General features: G+C 41.1%; 2 protein-coding genes across 2 annotated transcripts; one reads left to right on the top strand and one right to left on the bottom strand.

Moving 5' to 3' along the window:
* The first annotated feature begins 694 nt into the window (after positions 1 to 694).
* On the top strand, positions 695 to 2,058 carry nkx3-1 (NK3 homeobox 1). Its single transcript, XM_029762827.1, has 2 exons — positions 695 to 1,164; positions 1,387 to 2,058. The coding sequence occupies exons 1-2, from the start codon at positions 963 to 965 to the stop codon at positions 1,791 to 1,793; spliced, it is 609 nt and encodes a 202-aa protein (XP_029618687.1). The 5' UTR covers positions 695 to 962; the 3' UTR covers positions 1,794 to 2,058.
* A 12,622-nt stretch (positions 2,059 to 14,680) lies between these two features.
* Positions 14,681 to 25,429, bottom strand: slc25a37 (solute carrier family 25 member 37). The gene is made up of 4 exons (XM_029762825.1): positions 25,088 to 25,429; positions 18,986 to 19,214; positions 18,691 to 18,747; positions 14,681 to 18,526 (listed from the first exon to the last, which is right to left on the bottom strand). Exons 1-4 carry the CDS (start codon positions 25,280 to 25,282, stop codon positions 17,994 to 17,996), a joined length of 1,014 nt encoding a protein of 337 aa, XP_029618685.1. The 5' UTR covers positions 25,283 to 25,429; the 3' UTR covers positions 14,681 to 17,993.
* Positions 25,430 to 25,658: the final 229 nt, after the last annotated feature.

Genomic DNA, 25,658 nt, shown 5'->3' with positions numbered 1-25,658 from the left:
CACCAATAAGAAGAAGAGACTTGCTTGGACCAAGAAACACAAGCAATTGACATTTGCCATTTGCTTTGCTGGTGACAATGTCTGTGATTTAGCACAGTTAACCAGCATGGCTACCACAGCATTCTGCAGTGATACGCCATCCCATCTGGTTTGCGCTTAGTGGGACTATCATTTTTTTCCAACAGGATAATGACCCAACACACCTCCAGGCTGTGTAAGAGCTATTTGACCAAAAAGGAGAGTGATGGAGTGCTGTATCAGATGACCTGGCCTCCACAATCACCCGACCTCAACCCAATTGAGATGGTTTGGGATGAGTTGGCCCGCAGAGTGAGGGAAAAGCAGCCAACAAGAGCTCAGCATAAGTGGGAAATCCTTCAAGACTGTTGGAAAAGCTTTCCAGGTGAAGCTGGTTGAGAGAAGCTGGTTGAGAGAATTCAAAGCTGTCATTAAGGCAAAGGGTGGCTACTTTGAAGAATCTCAAATATAACATATATTTTGACATGTTTAACACTTTTTTGGTTACTACATTATTCCATATGTGTTATTTCATAGTGTTGATGTCTTCACTACTATTCTACAATGTAGAAAATAGTAAAAATAAAGAAAAACTATTGAATGAGAAGGTGTGTCCAAACTTTTGACAGGTACTGTACATTTGTGAAGTTTTCTGCAGTTCTACACATTTGACATTGGGGTGTAGAGAAAATTGTGCAACTTAAACTAATTCATGCAATTCTAATCATTTGCCATGTGGCAGAGATACATTTGCGTCGACGAGAAGACCCGCCTCGCCAGTCGCTGCTGCTGTCATGACCACTCCAGTATTAGTATAAATTGAGGCGCCAGTAAGCTATGTGTTAGCCCAGTGTCCGGGACAACGTTCCGTACTTGGCTTGCGCGCTTCTTTCAAGCCTTTGTCTACATTCGTTGGCCAATTAAGTGGATTACTAACTGCAGAAATGTCGGAGACTGTCAAGCCACTAACTTCATTTTTCATCGAGGACATCTTGTCCATTAAAGAAAAGACATGGCTAAACGTAAGGTGCTCTTCTTCACACAAGTCCAAGGAGGGATGCGCTCAATGGAATAACCAACAGCACGATCAGGGATCACAGTCAGCGGAACTTTGCGCAAAGCATACAGCATTTAGAGCGCAGAAAGGTGAGCACATTGGATCTTATTTAGGCTACGTATAGAAAGTGTAGGCCTATAGGCAAATGTATATTTTGACGGTGGTGTGCCAGATTCCCTGGAATCACACACATTTATAAAAGGTAATATTCGATCTATGAACCTGTGGAGTAGGCGGTTCACCTGTCAATTGTCAACTTTTGACGCAAGCCACCACACCACAAACGGGCTAATCATGAATTTCTTTTACAGATTCCATCGCCACCTCTAGTTCCAGCACCCCAGATGCTATGAAAAGTTTTACATCAGCGGGCAAACCGAAACGCTCGCGCGCTGCCTTTTCGCATCTGCAAGTGCTAGAACTGGAGACTAAATTTAACCAGCAGAAGTACCTGTCCGCTCCTGAAAGAGCCAATCTTGCTAACACGTTGAGACTGACGGAGACGCAAATTAAAATCTGGTTTCAGAACAGAAGATACAAAACCAAACGCAAGCAGCAAGCTACGGAGTACTGTAAGGATATATTTCAAAAGTCAGAAGGACTAAATACAGAGGACGATTTAGTCAGAGCATCACTTCTCACCACGTTGTACAAAACATATCAATTCCGACCATATGTGTATGACTTTAATCTCACATGGAGACCAACACTGTGGTGAACATTAAATATACTGGATAATATTCATGTCAATATGGTCACTATTCCTTATGAGGGAGCATGTTAAGCTAAGTATGTAACATAGGTATTTGATCTACTTTTCTATGGCTATACACTGTAACCTACCTATGTCAAACTGTCAGCTGTCATTTTTGTATTTGTAGCCTATACCTATAAGTATGTTATCACAGCAAAAATTATTATTTATTTGTTTTTTTTCCCCTGAAAATGTATGTTGCAAGAAAATAAAGAGTGACTGATTTGAAGTTGAGACTAAGTAATCCAAATGATATTGCAGTGTCAAGGTCTATGCAAAGTTTTGCCAGTTGTAGTAATAGAAATCGTGCTACATTTGTCAGTACCCATGCAGCTCACCATTTCATTTAGAGAGTAGCCTAGTTATGGTTATTAAAAATGAAAGTGTTTACTCAAGTTTACTCTTTCCATTTTGCTGAGTTACAGCCAAGAAACCATAAATGGTACTATTCTGAGCTCTGAGATGATTAAGATAAAGAACACTATGTACTGGGCCATGGCTGGTTGTGGAAATAAGGTGTGACTCAACAGTTATTTTGCCATTTCTTGACAAACACCTCTCCCTGTGCGAGCCATGAGTGTTGCTTTAAACTGAATGTATATACTTACATGCAGGAATGAATGCTTGAAATAGGGTTTACAGAAACTGTTGCTCGAGGCAAACAATGGTTGTACCTGTAGTTAAACTCTGATAATACTAGCAAATTGTATGAGCAGATAAGGGTTTGGCTGGAAAACCTGAGTGATGAGGGCCTTCTCTAAACAACAATGTTTGTCTTCTTTAACAGATAAATAGCCCCTATCCATCAATTTAAACTGAGACTCGATTCAACAGCAACTTGTCTTTAAAAAAAAACTAGAGTCTAAACCCTGTCTAAGCCGGGGAGGGGTTCGACTAAGCCAGTGGTTCCCAAACTTTTTATAGTCCCGTACCCCTTCAAACATTCAACCTCCAGCTGCGTACCCCCTCTAGCACCAGGGTCACTCTCAAATGTTTGTTTTTTTTGCCATCATTGTAAGCCTGCCACACACACACACACCTCACATACGATACATTTATTAAACATAAGAATAAGTATGAGTTTTTGTCACAACCCGGGTCGTGGGAGGTGACAAAGAGCTCTTATAGGACCAGGGAACAAATAATAATATTATAATAATCAATCATTTTGCTCTTTATTTAACCATCTTACATATAAAACCTTATTTGTTCATCGAAAATTGTGAATAACTCACCACAGGTTAATGAGAAGGGTGCGCTTGAAAGGATGCACATAATTCTGCAATGTTGGGTTGTATTGGAGAGAGTCTCAGTCTTAAATAATTTTCCACAAACAGTCTGTGCTTGTATTTACTTTTCATGCTAGAGAGGGCCGAGAATCCACTCTCACATAGACACGTAGTTGCAAAGGGCATCAGTGTCTTAACAGCGCGATTTGCCAAGGCAGGATACTCTGAGCGCAGCCCAATCCAGAAATCTGGCAGTGGCTTCTGATTAAATTCAATTTTCACAGAACCGCTTGTTGCAATTTCGATGAGGCTCTCTTGTTCAGATATCGGTAAGTGGACTGGAGGCAGGGCATGAAAGGGATAACAAATCCAGTTGTTTGTGTCATCCATTTCGGGAAAGTACCTGCGTAATTGCGCACCCAACTAACTCAGGTGCTTCGATATACTACATTTGACATAAGTAAGCTTGAGTTCATTTGCACACAAAAAAATCATACAATGATGGAAAGACCTGTGTGTTGTCCTTGTTAATGCAGACAGAGAAGAGCTCCAACTTCTTAATCATAGCCTCAATTTTGTCCCGCACATTGAATATAGTCGCGGTGAGTCCTTGTAATCCTAGATTCAGATCATTCAGGTGAGAAAATACATCACCCAGATAGGCCAGTTGTGTGAGGAACTCGTCATCATGCAAGCGGTCAATTTCTTATATATTTTTTAATGCAAATCACATTTTTATTTGGCGTACCCCTGACGACATTGCGCGTACCCCAGTTTGGGGATACCTGTACTAAGCTATATGGGATTGTTTTAAGAAGGTCATAGCAAGGATCATTTAGCTGTTTGATTTTTAACTAAGACCCCTTGAAGTATCAAAAAAATATACAAAACATGTATTTTATGAAAAAATATTATTGTCCTAACTGCTATTAGCCCATACAAACGCATTGAATAACAGATTCAATACATGGAACAACTGATAGTCCCCCCCCAAAGAAATCTAAAGGAGGTTTGTTATGAAGTGTCTGTCCTATATCTGAGAGATATAAGAAAGATCAGGAAACATTACTATAATTTTTTTTTACATGTATTTAACCCTTTTAATTTGGCACTAAACCTTGTCTATATATACACTTCCATTCATTTTTTCAATTGGTACTGGGGGACCTTCAGAGGAGTGGGCTTCCTAGAGCAAAACAACAGACATGTGTTCGTGAGAGTCTCATCTTTCCATAGAGGGATCATAACCAATTTTCCGGATGTCTCACCGTCTGACAAATACCGCTCTAGCTCTGTCACCTTTCACCGCAGATGCGGATGTGTTACATAAGAGGATGCGGTTGATTGAGACACATCCCATGCAAAAAAAACATATCTCTAGTTTAAACTGACAGATTTTTATGGGGATGTTTGTATTATGCTAATTAGATCTCCTCGGGGGGCTCGGAAATCGACCTTAGTTAATTGACCTATACTGAAGGCAGTTCCTCATTGTAGTGACTACATGAAATGGTTTCCCCCACAATCACACTTGTGAGAACTGTGAGACAGGCAAGGGATGGACACATGGAGCTATGGGGGAAATCAAAGTTAGTGTATCCTTCAGGATCAAATATGGGGTAAAACTATTGGTAGAATGCCCACAATTAAATGGTTGAGTTAAGCATGTGACTCTCGCATAGCAGCCAGGCAATCGTAATTGTGGTGATACTTTGGTAACATTTTAATTAAGGTGCCTTTTTATAATGGTTTATGAAGGTTTTGCAAATGCTTTATAAGTAGGCTACTATAGTTAGTTTTTGTTTATATTTTATAAATCAGTAATAAACACATAACATATTTGATGATGGAACAGGACCAGGAAATACAGGTACTGTAGGTAGCCATACCTTCAGCATAAAAAACAACATCTATCTAGGAAATGTCTTGTCTAGATCTGTCTCTCTCAGATATTATTGTTGTCCTGTCCTGACGTCAAATTGATACACAAGATAGCACTATTGTCCTTGCCACTAACATGTGGTTATGTGTAAAACAGAGCCACCCAAACTGTATTTCTCAGCAATGTCATGCCAGTTAATAATAGCAATCTCTGTACTGACAATGTTTTCATTGAGATAGGCAGGGTAGCGTAAGGGTAGCCTAGAGTAAGATATCATGGTGAAAAATGGAATGCCACCCACTCACCTCTGTGGCAGCCATGGAATGTACTCTCTCCAGTTGACTGTTTCCAGCAAACTCTGAAATCCATGGCTTGTATTTGGTGCCTCCTCACCCCACTCAATCACATAGCCTCCTGTAGGCATGTTGCCAAAGGGCAAGGGGCTCCCTTTTATCAGCAGTGACAGAGGCACTGCTTTCCCAAGCCTGAGGCCTGTGTCTGGAGGGGCTGTCTACTACTCCACCTCAATTTAGCTCAATGTATCTTGATTGTCATTGGCCTGTTCTTGTGACTCATTGTACATGACTCAGACATGTTTTGAGTTGGTGGTTTTGTCCTCCAGAAGCCCCTCTCTTGGTGCTCTCCTGGACAGATGAGTTCTCATCCATGACACTCAGTGAGGGCAGGAACAATGGGCCATGACGCTGAGTCAGACCAAGCAGCATTCACCTGCAGCACAGACCCACTCTGATCCCCTCCCCTGATAATCACTGGTCCCCCTTGCTCTAGCAGAGCCTGTCTTGATTTGATCTCAGATACAAAGAGGGTAGTGGGTGCAATGCATTTTTATCGTCCCAGTGTAGTCAAAATTCTGTTTTCCTGTGTGAGTCGTATCATATGTACAACAGCTGATGAAACTAACTGTAAAAGCGTGAAAAAAGTGATCAGTGTCATTTCCTATTAGTTGCTGGTTGAAATGACAATTTACATGACCTTCTAGTCAGCAGGTTTTGCAGGGGTAGAGTTTTGGCCTGCCTGGTGACATCACCAGGTGTAATAAGTTAATAGACCAATAACAAAGAGAAATCCAAACGTCTCTGCCAATTACAGCTAGTTTCCAGCTTACATATCCCTTCCATTAGGATCCTCCAATTAGGACCATCAGTTAAAAAACTCCCAGACAATCCTAGCAAATTTCATGCTTGAAATGTATTTTTGTGCTAAAAAGCTATTTTTGTTTCTTTATTTCAAAGGAACGCTATTACAGTAAGGTACTTAATTATTACCCAGAAATGATTTAATATTGAGATAAACGGCTGCATTGGGCCTTTAAACAAACATGCAGAGAAGAACATTTCAAAGAACAATACAAGGTAATTGTCGTTCACAATATTTACAGCATAACTCAAATGGAACTGCAAGAGCCACTCAACCAGACAAATGAAATAGTTTATGGATAAACAGGATTAACTTTAACCCTAATGAAGAGTTTGACTTATTTCACAATGTTTTTAAAGGTCAGGCAGAGTTTAAGGATGAGTGTCTCAAAACTCAATCGACTTTCATTATGTTTTGATAGAGCCATCGAATGACTACCGACATGCTCTTTAAGGAATTACCCAGTGGCGACCCGTCATTCAGGGCAGAGCCCCACCTGTTTTGAGCCCCACATTTTTAGAAAAAAAATATACATACATTAAAAAAAATTGGGCTTGCCTGTTTTGCATGTTATTTTGCCATGAATACGTGTCACATATCAGTTTGCAAACAATGTACAAAAAAATATATATCATTGAGTTAATAAAGCTGCATACAAACATGGTCTCTTTTGGTTTTCTTGAGTAAGGCAGCTCCAAAATGCAGGTGTTTCAGCCTAGCTCAGTGCTTTCTGTGGTGGTGGGGCGTGCCAGCAGAAAATAGGAGTATTGTGCCGTGATTGGCTCAGTGTTCTGTCACTCATGGGGACATTACATCATTGCCAAGTTTAAGTCCTTAGTAAGGGTAGACATCCAAAATGTCAACCCTTTGGGTTAGCTAGCTGTCATCATCATGAATCAAGTCGACATCGGCCATTGGACATAAAGATTACACAACAAGTTGGAAATCGCAAATTCAACAATAAGTGGTTTGTAAGGAATCAGTGGCTAAACGCAAGCATTGCAAAGCAATCATTAACATTGGCCTGCTATTCAATGGAGTGGAGTGGCTGTGTGTTTTTTTCCAGAGTTCCCAACATAAATCCAGAGAATGCCAGACTGATGACAAAGTTTGATGACAAAATTAGCCCACAAAGGACCGCTGCACCAACTTCACAAGGTGAGTCCAAAAATATATTGTTTGCTGCTGCATAAATGATGTAATATGCAAGGGAGATATGTATACTATAGCTAAGAAAGTAATACTAAGTTTATGTTGTATAGTAAGCTGTTAATAGCCCATGTGCCTCATCCTAATAATTTGGTCTATTTTCACCAACGCAGTATTGTAAACACATCGTTTGTGGCCGGTGTGTGCTTGTTTGCAAACTTCTTTTGTAACTTACAGCTTTGACAGTGCTACTGATAATAGTGGTGGCGCTTGGCTTGCACGTGCAAATTCAGCACACACAACATTCTATAATAGAATTGTGCTATTTGATGTGTCAAGTTAAAAGCTTATTTAACGCGTCAAATAGTGTTATATGACATATCTTTTTTGACACGCAAAGACCCAAACACCTTTCAATGTGCCTCACCCTAATAATCTATTTCACTTCTTAATTTCCCCTACTGTTCAACTTGGTGGTGTACATGTAATCATTGAATATTGAAAGAGCTTTCATTGTCTGCTTATATGCCCCCTTTATTTATCCTACGGTTATGACTTGGTGTAGAGGAAGAACACTAAGATTAGCCCATGTTCTGAATTCTGTCGCTGTACATTTCAAAAGTGCTGAACAAATAGTTATATTGACTACGTCCGTCGTCGCTCGCTCATTGTCTTAATCGAAATTACGGATTGCATCTTATCCGCTTGTCGTCCCCTTATGCCATAGTTTGTACATCTCAATTGTCAGTAGAAACCACATTTGTTTAAGCAAGTCAGCCATATCAGCTATGTTTTTTTTAAAGGTGGTAAATGAGGCTGAATGAACTGTTTCGCTCCCAGACAAGGCTCCGCTGATAGCCAGGTATAGCAGTGGTCAGGAGTTGGGACTCTGCTGTTGGGACAGCTTTATGTAGGCCCTAACAGTTTGTGGGCACCGTTTGTCACTGTTATAGTGCAATTAATGTATTGTTTAGTGTTGTGTAGTGGCTTTTCTGGCATGCATCCCAAATTGTTGTTGTTGTTTAGCCCCACCAAGATTTACATGCTAAAAGCATCACTGGAAGCACCCTTCATCCATCATTGAATAGGTAATAAAGCTTTTTCCATTTGGAGATATTGCATAAAAAAATATGAAATCCATATCACCTTACTTACAGCGCATTTGGAAAGTATTCAACCCCATGATTTTTTCACGTTACAGTCTTATTCTAAAATGGATTAAATAGATTTTTCCCCCCTCATCAATCTACACACAATACCTCATAATGACAAAGCAAAAACATGTTGGGGCCATTTTTGCAAATGTATAAATAAATAAAAAAAGAAATATCACATTTACATACTGTAAGTATTCAGTCCCTTTACTCAGAACTTTGTTGTAGCACCTTTGGCAGCGATTACAGGACAACCTGAGTCTTCTTGGGTATGACGCTACAAGCTTGGCACATCTGTATTATGGGGAGTTTCTGACATTCTTCTCTGCAGATCTTCTCAAGTTCTGTCAGGTTGGATGGGGAGCGTTGCTGCACAGCTATTTTCAGTTCTCTCCAGAGATGTTCGATCAGGTTGAAGTCTGGGCTCTGGCTTGTTCACTCAAGGACATTCAGAGACTTGTCCCGAAGCCACTCCTGCGTTGTCTTGGCTGTGTGCTTCGAGTCGTTGTCCTGTTGGAAGGTGAAACTTCGCCCCAGTCTGAGGTCCTGAGCGCTCTGGAGCAGGTTTTCATCAAGGATCTCTCTGCACTTTGCTCCGTTAATCTTTTCCTTGATCCTGACTAGTCTCAGTCCCTGCTGCTGAAAAACATCCCCACAGCATGATGCTGCCACCACCATGCGTCACCGTAGGGATGGTGCCAGGTTTCTTCCAGACGTGACGCTTGGTATTCAGGTCAAAGAGTTCAATCTTGGTTTCATCAGACCAGAGAATCTTGTTTCTCATGGTCTGAGAGTCCTTTAGGTGCCTTTTGGCAAACTCCAAGTGGGCTGTCATGTGCCTTTTACGGAGGAGTTTATGCCACTCTAGCATAAAGGCCTGATTGGTGGAGTGCTGCAGAGATGGTTGTCCTGGAAGGTTCTCCCATCTCCACAGAGGAACTCTGGAGCTCTGTCAGAGTGATCATCGGGTTCTTGGTCACCTCCCTAACCAAGGCCCTTCTCTCCCGATTGCTCAGTTTGGCCGGGTGGCCAGCTCTAGGAAGAGTATTGGTTGTTCCAAACTTCTTCCATTGAAGAATGATGGAGGCCACTGTGTTCTTGAGGACCTTCAACGCTGAATACATTTTTTTGGTACGCTTACCTAGATCAGTGCATCGACAGAATCCTGTCTCAGAGCTCTAGACAATTCCTTTGACCTCATGGCTTGGTTTTTGCTCTGACATGCACTGTCAACTGTGGGACCTTATATAGACAGTTGTGGGCCTTTCCAAATCATGTCCAATCAATTGAATTTACCACAGGTGGACTCCAATCAAGTTGTAGAAACATCTCAAGGATGATCAATGGAAACAGGATGCACCTGAGCTCAATTTCAAGTCTCATAGCAAAGGGTCTGAATACTTATGTAAATATTTAGCAAACATTTCTAAAAACCTATTTTTGCTTTGTCATTATGGGGTATTGTGTCTAGATTGATGATGACTTTTATTTACTTTATTTAAAGTCAAGGGGTCTGAATACTTTCCGAATGCACTGTAATATCTTGTAGATTGAAATAATTATTTGAAAAATAATCCCCCACTAAAACAAAAAAATTGTGAGGAACACAGCAACAAAGTGAAGTTTTAGCTATAACATTAGCCAGACAAACAGAAAAAGAAATGAGGACAACATCCTCCAAACAGTGCTGATAAGATGACATGGTCTGGGGCTGTATGAGGAAGGGTACGTTTACAGTTGCACAACTCCAGTGTCGACAGAGGTCTGATCCAGTTCAGATAACCAAAGCCTTTATCTGGAGGTTTGAATAGGCCATGCCAATAACCTGTTTGAGACCGATAACTAACTCACTGAGCTTAGGGATCCTCCTCAGGCAACGTACCCAACATGTTACATACAGTGGTATTCAACTGGTAACTCCAATATCAACTATAGGGATCATATCCCTATAACATGAATAATAACATAAATAGTAACCTGTTTACAAATAATGTGTAACTGTACGGTTATAAAAAGTGTAATACTTACATGGTTACATTGAACAAAAATATAAACGTAACATGTAAAGTGTTGGTCCCATGTTTCATGAGCTGAAATAAAATTTGTTTACATCCCTGTTAGTGAGCATTTCTCCTTTGCCAAGATAATCCATCCACCTGACAGGTGGCATATCAAGAAGCTGATTTAACAGCATGTCATTGTGTTGGGGACAATAAAAGGCCACTCTAAAATGTGCAGTTTTGTCACACAACACAATGCCACAGATGTCTCAAGTTTCGAGGGAGCATGCAATTGGCATGATGATTGCGGGACTGTCCACCAGAGCTGTTGCCAGATAATTGAATGCTAATTTCTCTACCATAAGCCGCCTCCAACGTTGTTTTAGAGAATTTGGCAGAACGTCCAGCCGGCCTCACAAACACAGACCATGTGTAATCATGCCAGCCCAGGACCTCCACATCCAGCTTCTTCACCTGCGGGATCGTCTGAGACCTGCCACCTGGACAGCTGATGAAACTGTGGGTTTTGCACAACCGAAGTCAGAAACTCTCAGGGAACATCTTCTGCATCATCTCGTCGTCCTGACCAGGGTCTTTTTTTTTTCCAACAATTGTTTACAGATAGATTATTTCACTTATAATTCACTGTATCACAATTCCAGTGGGTCAGAAGTTTACATACACTAAGTTGACTGTGCCTTTAAACAGCTTGGAAAATTCCAGAAAATGTCATGGCTTTGGAAGCTTCTGATAGGCTAATTGACATCATTTGAGTCAATTGGAGGTAAACCTGTGGATGTATTTCAAAGCCTACCTTCAAACTCAGTGCCTCTTTGCTTGACATCATGGGAAAATCAAAAGAAATCAGCCAAGACCTCAAAATAAATATTCTGGTTCATCCTTGGGAGCAATTTCCAAACGCCTGAAAGTACCACGTTCATATGTACAAACAATAGTATGCAAGTATAAACACCATGAGACCACGCAGCTGTCATACCGCTCAGGAAGGAGACATGTTCTGTCTCCTAGAGATGAACGTACTTTGGTGTGAAAAGTGCAAATCAATCCAGAACAGCAGCAAAGGACCTTGTGAAGATGGTGGAGGAAACAAAAGTATCTAAGTCCTATATTGACAAAACCTGAATGGCCGCTCATCAAGGAAGAAGCCACTGCTCCAAAACTGCCATAAAAAAGCCAGAATACGGTTTGCAACTGAACATGGGGACAAAGATCGTACTTTTTGGAGAAATGTCCTCTGGTCTGATGAAACAAAAATAGAACTGTTTGGCCATAATGACCATGGTTATGTTTGGAGGAAAAAAGGGGATGCTTGCAAGCCGAAGAACACCATCCCAACCGTGAAGCACGGGGGTAGCAGCATCATGTTGTGGGGGTGCTTTGCTGCAGGAGGGACTGGTGCACTTCACAAAATAGATGGCATCATGAGGCAGGAAAATTACGTGGATATATTGAAGCAACATCTCAAGAAATCAGTCAGGAAGTTAAAGCTTGGTCGCAAATGGGTCTTCCAAATGGACAATGACCCCAAGCATACTTCCAAAGTTGTGGCAAAATGGCTTAAGGACAACAAAGTCAAGTTAATGGAGTGGCCATCACAAAGCCCTGACCTCAATCCCATAGAACATTTGTGGGCAGAACTGAAAAAGCATGTGCGAGCAAGGAGGTCTACAAACCTGACTCAGTTACACCACCTCTGTCAGGAGGAATGGGCCAAAATTCACCCAACATTGTGGGAAGCTTGTGGAAGGCTACCCAAAATGTTTGACCCAAGTTAAACAACTTAAAGGCAATGCTACCTAATACCAATTGAGTGTATGCAAACTTCTGACCCACTGTGAATGTGATGAAAGAAATAAAAGCTGAAATAAATCACTCTCTACTATTATTCTGACATTTCACAATCTTAAAATAAAGTGGTGATCCTAACTGACCTAAGACAGGGAATTTTTACTAGTATTAAATGTCAGAAATTGTATAAAACTGAGTTTAAATGCATTTGGCTAAGGTGTACATACACTTTCGACTTCAACTTTATCTGTGACCAACAGATGCATATCCGTATTCCCAGTTATGTGAAATCCTTAGATTAGGGCCTAATGAATTTATTTCAATTGCCTAATTTCCTTATATGAACTGTCACTCAGTAAAATCTTAGAAATTATTGAATGTTGCATTTATATTTTTGTTCAGTGTACTTTCACTATGCATGTTTTCATAGTCTAACAATAAGATGTACTGTACAGGTGCTGCTCGCTTATGGTTTCTCATTATTATGCCAAGTCAAATCTAAACAGATGTTCTAAATGAAAGAATAACTAAAAATGATGACTACATCCCCATTCAAGTGCTCAAAAAGTGATCTCCCATCATCTCTAGCAAGCTATATTTTGTGAACAAGGCCCTTGGAGCACACAGGTAGTGAAGAGGAGATAGCATCTGTTTTGACGAATTAGAAATCCGACAGTATCTCTCAGTGTGTCTCTGGCAACATGGTGTAAAAGAACATGCCCATCAAGATAAAGGAACTTGTTGACAGCCATAGCTGAAGGTTAGAACTATAATAACCCCACGTGCTATTGTGGAGCCTGCACTTCCAGGAGCTGAGGGACATGGTACATTGACTTACAAACACAGTAGAGTAAAACACCCTCCTCTCTCTTCCTCCACATCGTATTTCTTTATGCTCAGACAGAGGGAGTGTCTCTCCGCCACCGGTACAAACAGTCTTTTCCAAAGTCAAAGATGAGGGGTTGAAAATGGGGAGGTCCCAAAGCACCTTCCCACACAGAGGCTCATAAGCCCCCATCTTAACATGGAGCCATCAAAGCATACCATGAGTACGAGTACATAGTTGCCATACTGTAGAAAGAGGATCTGCATGGGAACAGAGGGACACCACATCATTTTAACACTCATGCCTGTGATATCAATAATGAAGAAATAAATATTGCTTTAAAGTATATCTATAATGACTAAAGTGAAGTGAGAGTTCATGGAAATGTGCCCCTAATGTCTGAACAGAAACAAATAGACAATGAAAAAAAAAAATAATAATTTACAAAAAAATACCTACCCCTTTCCTCCGTTTAGCTGTGATTTAACAGTCTGTCCTATCTCCCGTGACTCTGATTGGCCCTTAAGATTCAGCACAGTGTGGTCGTGACGCCATCATGCTGCTCTTCATGGTACCTACTCATACTTTGGAAAACAAAGAGATGACTTCCTTTAAAGACAGGGAAAAAACGAACTCCACCACAAAGACAGGCATTGTCAGTGCTCCAATATGCCGTGACTGGCTAACAAATTTGCTGGAGCTGATAGTGGTTTAAATCAGCCCTGATTGTTGCACAAGGGAAGATTCATAAACTTCCCTGGACAGCGGTGAAACTGGATCCCTGATGTACGTACCATGGCACCAGCATAGCTCCTTTTTTCTCCCATCAGCAGATATGCTCTTGCATCCGACTCGTCAGATGGTTGTCATTGATTTTATGCCCTGTCCTCATATTATGTGTGAGTGGTTAGTGATTACATTCATAGCATTGTAGTTAATGTATAATACCATACAGTTATAACAATAACACAATACGCTATAAAAAAGTGATACTGCATTTTCCAGGAAGTAGCATTGTCAAACTGTCATAGGCTTTTTGAATGGTCTTCAACGGGCAAAAATGTAGCGCATTGGTCTTCAGCACAAAAACTTCTTAAAAAGGCATCTGGCATTTGTAAATTCATCCACAAACACAATTTTATATACATCGTAAATGACCACATTTTCACGAATTTGATGACAATCGATAAGCCCATTCAAAAGTTTAGGGGACTGACCCTGGAAGTGCTGTAATGTCGCATCGCTTTCAGAGCCTATATGAAGTAAGTTATTTTAGATGATATTCAAGTCACAAAAGCTTTAAAGGTCAAAGCATAGGTAAGAGACGAAATGAGGTGATTTCAAAATGCATATAGGTCAATATTATACCTTATCAATTGCAACGATTAAACATAGGGAATTTTTACAAACTCTCACCATAGATTAACAACCGCACATAATTTTCAGAAATAGACACCTGGCTCCAACAACACTCATGTGAGCAGTGTGCTTTGAGGTGACTATCCATTATGAACTATAGCGCCCTCTATTGGTTCTAATGCAAGGTACAGACTGGTCTTCCCACATACTTTAAGACTGTCACTGAGGGATCTCACTCCATGAAATCACATTGTTTAACAATAATAATAGAATCCAGTACATACATCATTTATCACCTGCATTTTATTTAAGCTCCAGTGTTATATACACTGTAGCAGCATTACCACAATCATTTAACATTCTTGTGCTGTAGATGGCACTCTAGTCATAAATCTTCCCAGTTTCCCCCGGCGTTTTGTTGTGCGCAAAAAAGCAGCAAAGATGTAACATGATGAACATCCCTAGATAAGATATAAATTCACCAAATCTCCATTAACACAATCACTCTTATTCATGGGACATACATAATAATTAAAAGTACATTATATTGAAATGATCTCACAGTCAAGTTATACAAGCTAGACAATAAGCATGGGTTTAAGACTTATTTTTCCTTAGATCTCTAGGGCTAATGTAATATGTCTGAACAAAACCTGTGGATACTTTATCAAAAATGATTCAGAAGCTAAAGTAAATAAGTGTAAATACCTGAACCAGATTAGTCTAATGACCATTTGATTATCATCCATTCCATGTAACTATCCATTTCTATCTCCAAGTTTCTTAAAAAAGGTCAGTTCTGCTCAACATTAACGCATAGGAGCAGTATTGTTTGAAGAGGGGGGTTGAAATATCTGGCGAGTGGTTTTTAATGGAATTAATTCTAATCAACTGTATGACCAGCATTTCTTAAAAAAATAAGATTCATTAAAATTGAATGAAATGCATAGAACAGAAATGGCATGTCATTTGTATAGTAAGTAACATACATTACATTTGTCTGGAGTTCCCCTTTTCATAAATAGTGATAAACAATATGCCAGAAACATCAAATGAATGAACCTTCAGCTGTCCAGTATTGTTGTCAACAAGATTGACTTTAAATCAACCTAAATGTGTTACTGTGTTGCATATTCATTTACATAAACAATAGCTGTGATATTTAGCAAAAACATCTGTGTAACTATAAAAACACCCACCCACAGGGCTCAAAAGGACTTAAAATTTAAATAAAGAGAAATGGTCATGCAGTGTGCCAACTTCTCTCCATTATGAATACTGCAACATTGTAGGTTTGACCACTGCTCACCTGCTAGTCTCAGTTCAGACCAAATGTCCCCTTTAACCAAACACTTCAGCCTTCACAGGAACATTTGAAGAAATTCTCATCTCTACCTCTTATGAAAATGCTGGAGGCACAAAGTGACTTTTTAAACATCATAAGGCAATAAGCCTCAAGACAGCTAAATGACTAGCTCAACTAAAGTAGTCCAAAGAATAAGAAGCTAAAGCGTTTTTGGCTGCAGATTATGCTTGGAATGAGAGGACTGCCAATAAGTTCGAGGACAAGAGTGAGTGCTTAATTTTACAGGTATGTTCACCACTACAGGTTTGCAAATAGGAATCATACAATACAATGCATATCTTTGGGATTTTTAACAAGGAATAAACCTATATTTGAGGGATTGTGACCTTCGGTGATCTCATAGAACCATCTGTACTTCACTGGTGAAAAAAACCCAACAACATTTAATTAAAAGCAAACAAACAAATCTTGCAGCTTTGTGGATTACAGCAATATGTGGAGGAATGTCTGCCTTCTGAGCGGAAAACTCAGAGCCAAGAGGCTGGGAAGAGAGCAGGGAGAGCACAGGAAGTGACTAAAATGGGCCAAAACAATTCTAATAAATAGAGCGTGCCAACCAGCTGATCTGGTAACCCATTAGTAATGGGCCCATTGTCCCAGACCGTACCCAATGCTTAAAGGAGTCGCCCGATTAACTGCCCTGGGCTGCAGTGGTAATCATTCCAAATTCTGCTGTCTGGAACATTGAATGTTTTTTTATTTTTTTAAATAGTAGTTTTGAGAATCTGTCAAATTTGCTCATCTCACATAAAATCCTTTAAATAGAGATTTAAACTAAGTACATTATTACAAGCATGATATTTTACTCAAAAGCTAAATATGAACATCACAGATGTGTCTGAATGCAGAGATGAGGCGGTCCATGCCACCAGCCTCTTACAGGTTTGGTGCCGAGGTTTGGTTCACCTGAGGACCTGCATAATGAAATGCCTCCTGGGAAACAATCACTCACTAAAATATACAAACGCTGCCTCTTCTCTGCAACAGATTGTTATATAACATACTCTAACACTCACATTGGTGAGAGTCCAGAGCATACTACTGCGCTCAAACAAGGCTAATATTTGGGCTGTTATGGCCTATACACCTTTATTATTGAGAGGGATTCCAGTAACCTCTCAGGAAAGGGAGGCAATACTCACGTCACTGTGTGGTCAAAAATAAACTACTGAAACTGAACTACTAATCTACTGCAGACTTTGACTGGCGCAGAGGTTTGAATGAAGAGCTATCTAAAGTGAAAAAAACCCAGCACAACATTTAGGGGTTCAGCCAAAAGGAAATGTAACTCTCAGAACTGCACTTCCAACACAGAATAGAAAAAAGGCCCTCATCTTGAAAGGTTTAGGCTAGCTCAGATTATAGGCACATTGTATGATACCAACCTTCTGGCCAAGGAAAAATAACATGGTCCTATTTCAGTACATTTGGTTGACGAGTGGTTTCTTGCTATGATTGATGAAAAGGTAATATATAAAGATCATATGATTTAATCTACATTTCAATGGCAAACAATGATTATGTTAATGGTGACTGATCCAATCCGTTTCTATTAAGGACCTGGACAACACACAAAGCTTTGAAGTTGTGGCTGCCTTCAATGCTAAAGAGGCACTTTGAAAGCGCAATTGTGTCTACTGTGCAGCGAAACTCAGGAATGTGTTCAATAAATCAGTCCTTTATAAATACACAAGGAAATAAAACAAGCAAACAGCTATGTGTCTCTTCCAAATCCATAAAATGCAAGCCCTGGTAAGCAAATCAAATAAATAAAAAGTTCCCATATCAGATCTACAAACATACTGTATGAATGTAACCCAACATAATCATGAAAATACTGTCACCAGATAGTGATAGACGAAGTTGGTAGTGTTGTGTGCTTAGTGAACGGGTGATTTGGGAAAAGGGCCTATAGCCATATGAAGATTACCTTTTCTCTGTATACATCTCTATGCAGTTCCTGTAACAGCCTCCACTCCTCTAATGAATGACAGTGCACAATGGAAGGGCTTGCTGGGTAGGAAAGTGAAGGGTAAGGAGTGCCACGGTGTACCACAGCAAGTCTTTCAAACTTCCTCCATTGCAGTGACTTCCCTTTGAGTTCTTATACAAAAGCACACAGATATAAATGATGAACACGATGTCACCATGAGGCTTTTTGCATTGATTCCACAGGAGAACCAGGAGCCTCTAGTACAGGTGTGGTCACATTGTGGTCTCCACAGCCCTTCCTCAGACTGGGCCAGCTGGCCCAGCCTCTCGCTCCATCTGCTGCTTGGTCAGGACGTACTTAAAGAACTCATAGACTGACCAGGCGATGGCAGTAGAGGGCATCTGGTATATGACCCGGGCCTGGATCCCTTTGAAGAAGGCAGCCGCGCCACCAAGGCGATACACTGTCCTGAAGGCGTTGGCCATGCCTGTGAGGTGACCACTGATGTGTATGGAGCTGAGCGCTACGTTCTCCTGTGTGTTGAGCAGGGTCTTACACACGTCCAGCGGGGTGGTTATGGCTGCAGACACGGCACCCGCCGCAGCCCCAGACAGCACGTGGCTGCCGGGGTGGTACTGTCTGTGGGGGTTGAGCCGCTCCTGCATCAGCTCATAGCTCATGAAGTGGACAGCCTGAAAGGGAATGTTCATGGCCAGCTGTGTGCTGTAGCTGCGGTAGAAGGCTGTGAGCCCCTCAGTGCGCTGTATAGTCCCAACGCAGTCCAACAGGTTCCGGTAGGGAGAGTTGTACATCTGCATCCGCTGTTTCACCACTAAGACACCATGAAGGACAGCACCACCACAGACAGGGGAACAAAGAGAAGGGGGTTAATATACTGTACAACCCCCCCCCCCTCCAGCTAGAACGGCTTGTTACCATCTCGATTTCTAATTGAAAAAGTCACAAAAAAAACAAAGCCCCCTTTGAAAGCCTTACCTTCAGCTGGGTTCATGACTGCATCATGCAGCACAGTGGCCACACAGCCTGCCAGTCCTAGTTGGAACAAAGACAGTCAGTCAGGCCTCCGCATGTTACCACCCATCAACATTCAATACCTCACGTAATAATACATCAGTTCTCACCAAGCCAATTGTTTATACTGTTAGTTTATCAAAACTGCCAGCACAACTACCAAAACAATTAACTTCTTCCTGTGCCATGTTCCCTGACCTTCCAGTGGTCAGTATGTAATGCAAGTTAGAATTCCAAGGGAAACAGAACTTTACTGCACCATTGGCTATGTGGCTGTTTCCTCCATTCTGAATGACCTCGCTGAGTGTACGCTTGACATGTTCGTAGCAGGCAAAGTAGAGGGCGTGGGCAGGGCCGGCCCCCAGCATTGTGATGTTGAGGCCCCTCAGGGGTCTGAGGAGACCCTCTGTCCGGATGATCCTTCTTAGGCCCTCATACACGCTGCTGTACTGAGCCTTAGGGTCTGGCTGCAAACTTTGCATCCTGGTCTAGAGAAAGAAGAGGGATATTTTAAGTGAGAGACCCTAGCTTCTCATGAAGTAGGCTATACAACCTGCTAAACTACAGACTGTAGTCAAACCTACACACTCACCTGGGCTGTCTGTTTCTGAGGTAATGGTTTCTCCAGTGATCTGATGTCTCATCATGTTTTTGATAATATCTGTTCTTGGCAGAACTCATGTCCTTTCTGAGTGATGTGTGTCTGTCCCAGGCCTAGGATGGGGGCTGTGGCAGTTTTGTTATACCCTGACACGCCAAGTTATTTGGACAGCACAAACAATGTTTTTATTTAGCCCAAAAGACAAGCCATTTTTATCTTTCTTTGCATATTGCCTTGTGCTTCCTTCCACCGCCCCAACAATAAAATATCAATTACATTTCCTTCAGATACATCTGGAGGCTTGAGGGATTCATACAACTTTGAGTTTGTCAAACTGAACTAAAACTCGATACAAATCACAGACATTGTTGAGCTCTACCTCAAGGAGACAATGATTTCTGCATGTGCTTTCAAGACTGCTTCTGTAGTCATCTTTTACTTCTAGGTGACATTACTTATCTCGCATTTATCTCTCAACGCATCTTTGAAAGGGTGAATCCAATGTCTTATCTGTAGTCTATACAACTATACACTGAGTATACAAAACATGAACACCTGCTTCTTCCATGAAAGACTGACCAGGTGAATCTAGATGAAAGCTATGATCCCTTATTGATGTCACTTGTTAAGTCCACTTCAAATCTGTGTAGATGAAGGGGAGGAGACCGGTTAAAGAAGGATTTTTCAGCCTTGAGACATGGATTGTGTATGTTTGCCATTCAGAGGGTGAATGGGCAAGACAAAATATTGAAGTGCCTTTGAACAGAGTATGGTAGTAGGTGCCAGGCGCACCAGTTTGTGTCAAGAACTGCAATGCTGCTGGGTTTTTCACACTCAGTTGCCCGTGTGAATCAAGAATGGTCCACCACCCAAATGACATCCAGCCAACTTGACAACTGTGGGAAGCATTGGAGTCAACATGGGCCAGCATCCATGTGGAACGCTTTTGACACCTTGTAGAGTCATGCACGGACAAATTGAGGCTGTTCAGAGGGCAAAAGAGGGTGCAACTCAATATTAGGAAGGTGTTCCTAATGTTTGAGAGAGAGAGAGAGAGATATATATATAGATAGTACTGTTATTACTTAGGCAAAATGTATGGAATAAGCTTGCCTACCCACCATAACAAGGCACACCAACTAGCCAGAGACAAGATTAGACAATTGAACTGGAAACAACGACCTTCATTCATTTATCAAACACGCGTACGTGCAGATTTGCTCAAACAATTCCGTATAAGGACTTTGATCCTACTCCAATATGTGGGCAGCTCTGGTCCTTAATGGTTAAGGTTTTTGTGTTAACCTTTTTTCCGCATCTGATCGACGCCTGGGAGAACAGAGAGATATTGTCACAAGGGGACAAATGAGTTAGCCTAGTGAGCGTACTTTTGTAAACAAAAAAAGGCTCTACTCGGGAAAACCTGGCTCACTAAAGTGGCTCACTATTTAACAATGTAGGCCTAATCCTTGAGTGAGTTAGGATTCAGCCCTTAGTTACCAGCAGCAAGCCTACTGCATGTCTGCAGCTTACCTCCCCATTATGTTATTATCTCATCCAAGTAATTCCATCTACTTAGCAGCTTTGCTCTAGAGAAACCACCACACAGGACAGCTTCACAGGATTATCTCTGCATGATATCAGTTAGGGTGCATGATGTACTGGATTACAGACAAATATACAATTTTGAAGGTTTATATTTAATACTATTTACTTTAATAATAATAATATAATCACATTCCTGCAGGAGTACTACAGCAGTTGAGCTCTAAGGGGAAGAAAATAAAACACACAAGCAGTTGATATGTGTGGAGAATGAGATATACCTGCAGACGGTAGGTGGGAAGGGGGCTCAAAGCTGTAATACTGATACATGTTGGACCTCTGCCCAGGTTCTGGCCACCCCCTGTCAGATCCTACTTTAAGTGACAAGTGTCCCTCTTAAGCACCACTGAAGCGAAATGTTTCTAAAAAAGAAATTGAGCAAAGAGGTGAAGAGTACAGAATGAGACTGCTGTCAAACATCTTACTATTTTTTGATACTCTATGCTCATTAAGTACTTCTGGGCTCAGCCTTGCAGAGAGAGACTTTGCCTGCCTCTGTCTGTAATCATTAGGCAACTTGACAAAACAGAGCTAGCTTTATCCCAGTTGGCGTTTATCACAGTGACGGTACAACGCCTCTGGCCATTAAAATGGCTACTCTTTCTGGCTGTGCCGTGCCAAAGAACCAGGAAACTAGCCTGTTGATTGAATATTAGACAAACTTGGGGACCTTACTTCATTTGGTTTATTTCCTCACCTTGTCCGACAATTAAGTAATGTAAAATCTCCAACAATGTAATAATTAGGAGAAATAAATCTGCTGCATGGCACACAATGAGTCATTTGTTTGCGTTGTTCTACTGCCACTGATCTTAGTTTACTACCAGGAAATGCATTCCTGATGGGCTTAAAGGCACAGAGCATTCAAAGACGTGATTTTCCTGTGTTTTAAATATATTTCCACACTATCAGGTTGGAATAATACTGAAATTGTGAAAATGACAACGCCCTTTAAGTGTAAGAGCGGTTTGAAAAGGCCGCTGGAAATTTCAGCCTGCTTTGGTGGGATGGTGTTTTGGCCTGCCTGACAATATAAGTTAATAGACCAATAACAAAGTGGGTTCCAAACCTCTCTGCCAATAAGAGCTACTTCAGGTTACATATCCCTCCCATTAGTCTCGTCCAATGAGGCACCTCACTCACAGTCCTAGATAAATTCTTGCTTGAGAAATTGCTCTTCACAAAGAAGCGTTGTTCTAACATTTTAATTGAAAAGAAATCGCAGTAAGGTACTTCTTTTTTTACTAGAAATGATTTGATATTGAGATAAAAAAAACAGCTGCATTGGACCTTGAAGAACTTCATAAGAGGAAGCAGTAGATTTCTAAAAATAAGACATTTTGGTGACGACACTAATAAAACTATGAGTAAATATATGCTACCAGGATCTAGGGCTAGGCTAACTCTGTGAAGCCACTATAACACAAGTATACCCCAACTCCCATCTCCAATACAGCCACCTGATCAACTCAAATAGTTTCAGTAACTGTATTTCTTACAGAAGATTTTGGTTCAAAAACTCTTTCAGTTTTAACATTAATGGCACCCTTCCAACTGGCGAGGAGGAAGGGGACCCATTGGGCACTGGAGTGGAAAAATCACACCAGCTCATCCTGCTTGTTTTGGGCTGGAGAGAAAAGCAGGGCTGGCGACAGCAAAATTCATTAAGGTTCTATGGCCAGCATAAGAAGTACTGTTTTTTCCCCACTCTTCCATGACAATGAATGGATGTTGTAGTGTAGACATGGGGCAGGGAATCTCTGTTTCTGTGTGCCACCACTGCTTTAACTCTTCAGCAGGGAGTGACTCATCAGTAGCAAGCTAACTTCAGAAGCCTGATAAACCTCACACACTGTAGGGGTTAAAGTCACCCTACTGTGATAGAACTGGGAGACCAGATCCTACTGGTGGCTGTGGACGTCAGTGTATTCTGGGTTTCTTTTAAACGAAAAGTAATGATTAAATGTGTGTGCATGGCATGAGTGTAAATGCATTTCAGGAGTTAATCCCATGGCTTGCAGAGGCTGTATGGCAGTTTGCTAATCAGCTGTATAAGAGAAAGACAGTGCACACACCCTTTTTCTGACTGATTCCAAATGCTTACGCCCATTGGGACATGAAGATAACACTTCTACTAGTAGCACAGATGGACGTATAGTTACTAGAAGTAGGCCTATAGTATATCTTAACTCTAAACCTTACCTTCATAAAAAAATAAGTTCATAGCAGGGTCGTCCACGAAATGAGTGCCTTTTGCATCCATTTGATACGTTAAGTAGAAATTGTGCACCAATATTTAATTTTAAGAGGAATAAGACTTGCTAAAGTGCCAAAATGCAGCATTTTGACATGTCCCTCTGTGCATCCTCTGACTTCTAGGAAGATTAACGCACTTCAACATTATTGTAAAGCCCTCGTTAATTTTGTTGCTTTGACAGTGATTTCTGAATATTACTTAGTTCATTTGATTAGTGATTCATTTTAAGGTTAAAAAAACCTGTCCTCCATTTTAAGGTCAATCCTGTTACGTGAACTTAACACATTTTAATATGGTGAAACTATTCCTTTTGAAAAATGAAATTCTAAAAGAAACATTGAATAGCCAAATCATAGTGAGCTGCTTCTACTCTTTTACTACATTTTCTGGTGTTTTGTGGTGGAACACTGAGCGGGTCGAGCATAACACATCAACCCTATTACCCATAGACAGGCTAGAAATGTTTTAACAATGTAAAATGTTTTGTGAAGCTTGCATTCAATTGCCCCTCCCTGTCTCACACAAGCAGCTTCCATTCCCCTGTCACAAGGGGATTTTCAACCCTGTCCCTTTATTTTGCACTTAAGTCATTTATTTTTTTGCCTCGAGGGGAAAACATTTTTTTTTTGTTAATTGAACATGTGATCTTTATGACAGAATGTTAAAATTAGGTGAAATACAACTTTTTCTCACCAAGTTACAGTGCTCAAAAAGGCACCTAATTGGTGGAACAACCCAGCAGCTGAGTTAATGAAACACTGTGGCTAGGTTTGGCTGTGTTGACTAGACGTGTAAAGTCTGGCTCTAAAACCTTCAGTTGTAAGATGGACAGCATGAAAGGTCCAACTACAGATTCTTGCAGTTACATAGGAGGAAGTGGCGACAATGACTTGTGTAACCCTGTTGACACACAGGCTAATTTGGCTCCATGTCCAATCATCTCATTCTGATGGTCTGACTGATTAAAAATGTTGGACCATGTAGCCTATGCCTTTTTTTGCCACAAGCTTTATTCTCTGTAGGTCGTCAGTGTTCTCTATTGATGTGGAAAGTCAAACATGTTTCAATGTACATGCAATGTACTTAAATAAAAATGTATGAATGAACTTCACTGAATGATCTGGGAAACAACTACTGGTATGCAATTAGGGGCATAGCGGGGTACACAGTTCAAAGCCAATTACTCATTACTTGTATGTCCTCTTATACTATAGGTTACCTAGAAGGCTATAAAAACTTTGACTAGTCCAGAAATAAATTATTTGGTTTAGTATATTTTACAATAACCACTAGCTACAGTTGGCCACAATGTCACCTAAATATGAGCATCTTGGACTGCTCTAACCTGGCACACAGCCATGTGACCTTCACCTGTTTGCCTCAATTGTCTGACAACCAGTTGAATAAGTTCAGATGTGGGTAAGATAAAGAGTTGTATAGAACAAATGGGCACTGAGTGGGTAATGTCAGATAGCTATGTCTACAAGTCCATGCTTCACTCTGAACTTTAAGGTTGTTGGATTTAAAAGTTTTAGCAAACAAGCTAGCTAACTTAGCTAGTTAGCAGCTGTAGCTAAGTGTGCGGCTAAATACTGGAAAGGTTCAATTGCATGATGTTTCTTTAACAGGGTGAGTACTTTCAGGGAGGATTTCACATATGCGAGCGAGTGTCTTGCTATGCAAAGGCATGTCTCATAACGCGTAAGTTGGCTGGCTAGTAGCTGGCTAATTAGCGCTAGCGTCTAGCTAGCTAGCCAACTACCTAGCGTTCACACATTTAAACTGGTAAGGTTATTTCCTCCCCTGCGTGCTGATGAGTTGGAAAGCAGAAATGCATAATGACACGAATGAAAATGGTTATTGAGCACATCACATGGCTGATGGGCTAGCAAGCCTACCTTAACAGAGTCCACGGGGTACATCACCGTGTGCTCCAGGATTCCAGCCACGGCTCCTGCTGTCATGTGGATTGTCAATGAGGCATGAGCTGGCAAACTCTCGTAGTCACCGTCGCCTTCCGAAGGCTCCCCATCTTTACCTTTAATCTCCGACATGTCCAAGGTTGCCACCACCGGGTCGGCACGCAACTCCATGCGGGGAAGACTGATCAAAAGGAGATCTTTACAAACAAGCACTGAATCGGCGGCATGGACAACCACAACATTATAAACGAGTTCCAGCGCCTACATGACGTCAGAAGAATACACGATAGCTGTCAATTTTGAGCAATGAACATCCAGAAAATCGAAAATGAGGCGGAACCAACAGCCGGAATTGTCCAATGAAAAGTAGCCCACTAGTGCTAGCCTGTTTACAGAATTGACAGTGCTTTTCAATGAGGGGGCTCGATTAATCTCGTCCGGGCGCTCGTGTTGCACCGGCGGAAATTTGATCGCATTCGATTTGGAACCGGGCTACCTCCCAGACGTGAGCCAGGTACGCCGCTCTGTCAAACGGCGAAGTCTGCTC

The sequence above is a fragment of the Salmo trutta genome, chromosome 9 (genome assembly GCF_901001165.1).
Source record: "Salmo trutta chromosome 9, fSalTru1.1, whole genome shotgun sequence".
Taxonomy (NCBI): domain Eukaryota; kingdom Metazoa; phylum Chordata; class Actinopteri; order Salmoniformes; family Salmonidae; genus Salmo; species Salmo trutta.
The sequence above is the reverse complement of the archived record's forward strand: the minus strand, read 5'-3'. Positions and strand labels throughout refer to the sequence as shown.

Excerpts from the sequence above, each read along its gene's own strand:
- nkx3-1 (XM_029762827.1), top strand. The coding sequence starts at position 963 with ATGTCGGAGACTGTCAAGCCACTAACTTCATTTTTCATCGAGGACATC. Across the intron at positions 1,165-1,386 it reads AGCATTTAGAGCGCAGAAAG|ATTCCATCGCCACCTCTAGT; the intron begins GTGAGCACATTG and ends TTTCTTTTACAG.
- slc25a37 (XM_029762825.1), bottom strand. The coding sequence starts at position 25,282 with ATGGAGTTGCGTGCCGACCCGGTGGTGGCAACCTTGGACATGTCGGAG. Across the intron at positions 18,748-18,985 it reads AAACAGCCACATAGCCAATG|GACTGGCAGGCTGTGTGGCC; the intron begins GTGCAGTAAAGT and ends TGTTCCAACTAG. Across the intron at positions 18,527-18,690 it reads AGTCATGAACCCAGCTGAAG|TGGTGAAACAGCGGATGCAG; the intron begins GTAAGGCTTTCA and ends ATGGTGTCTTAG.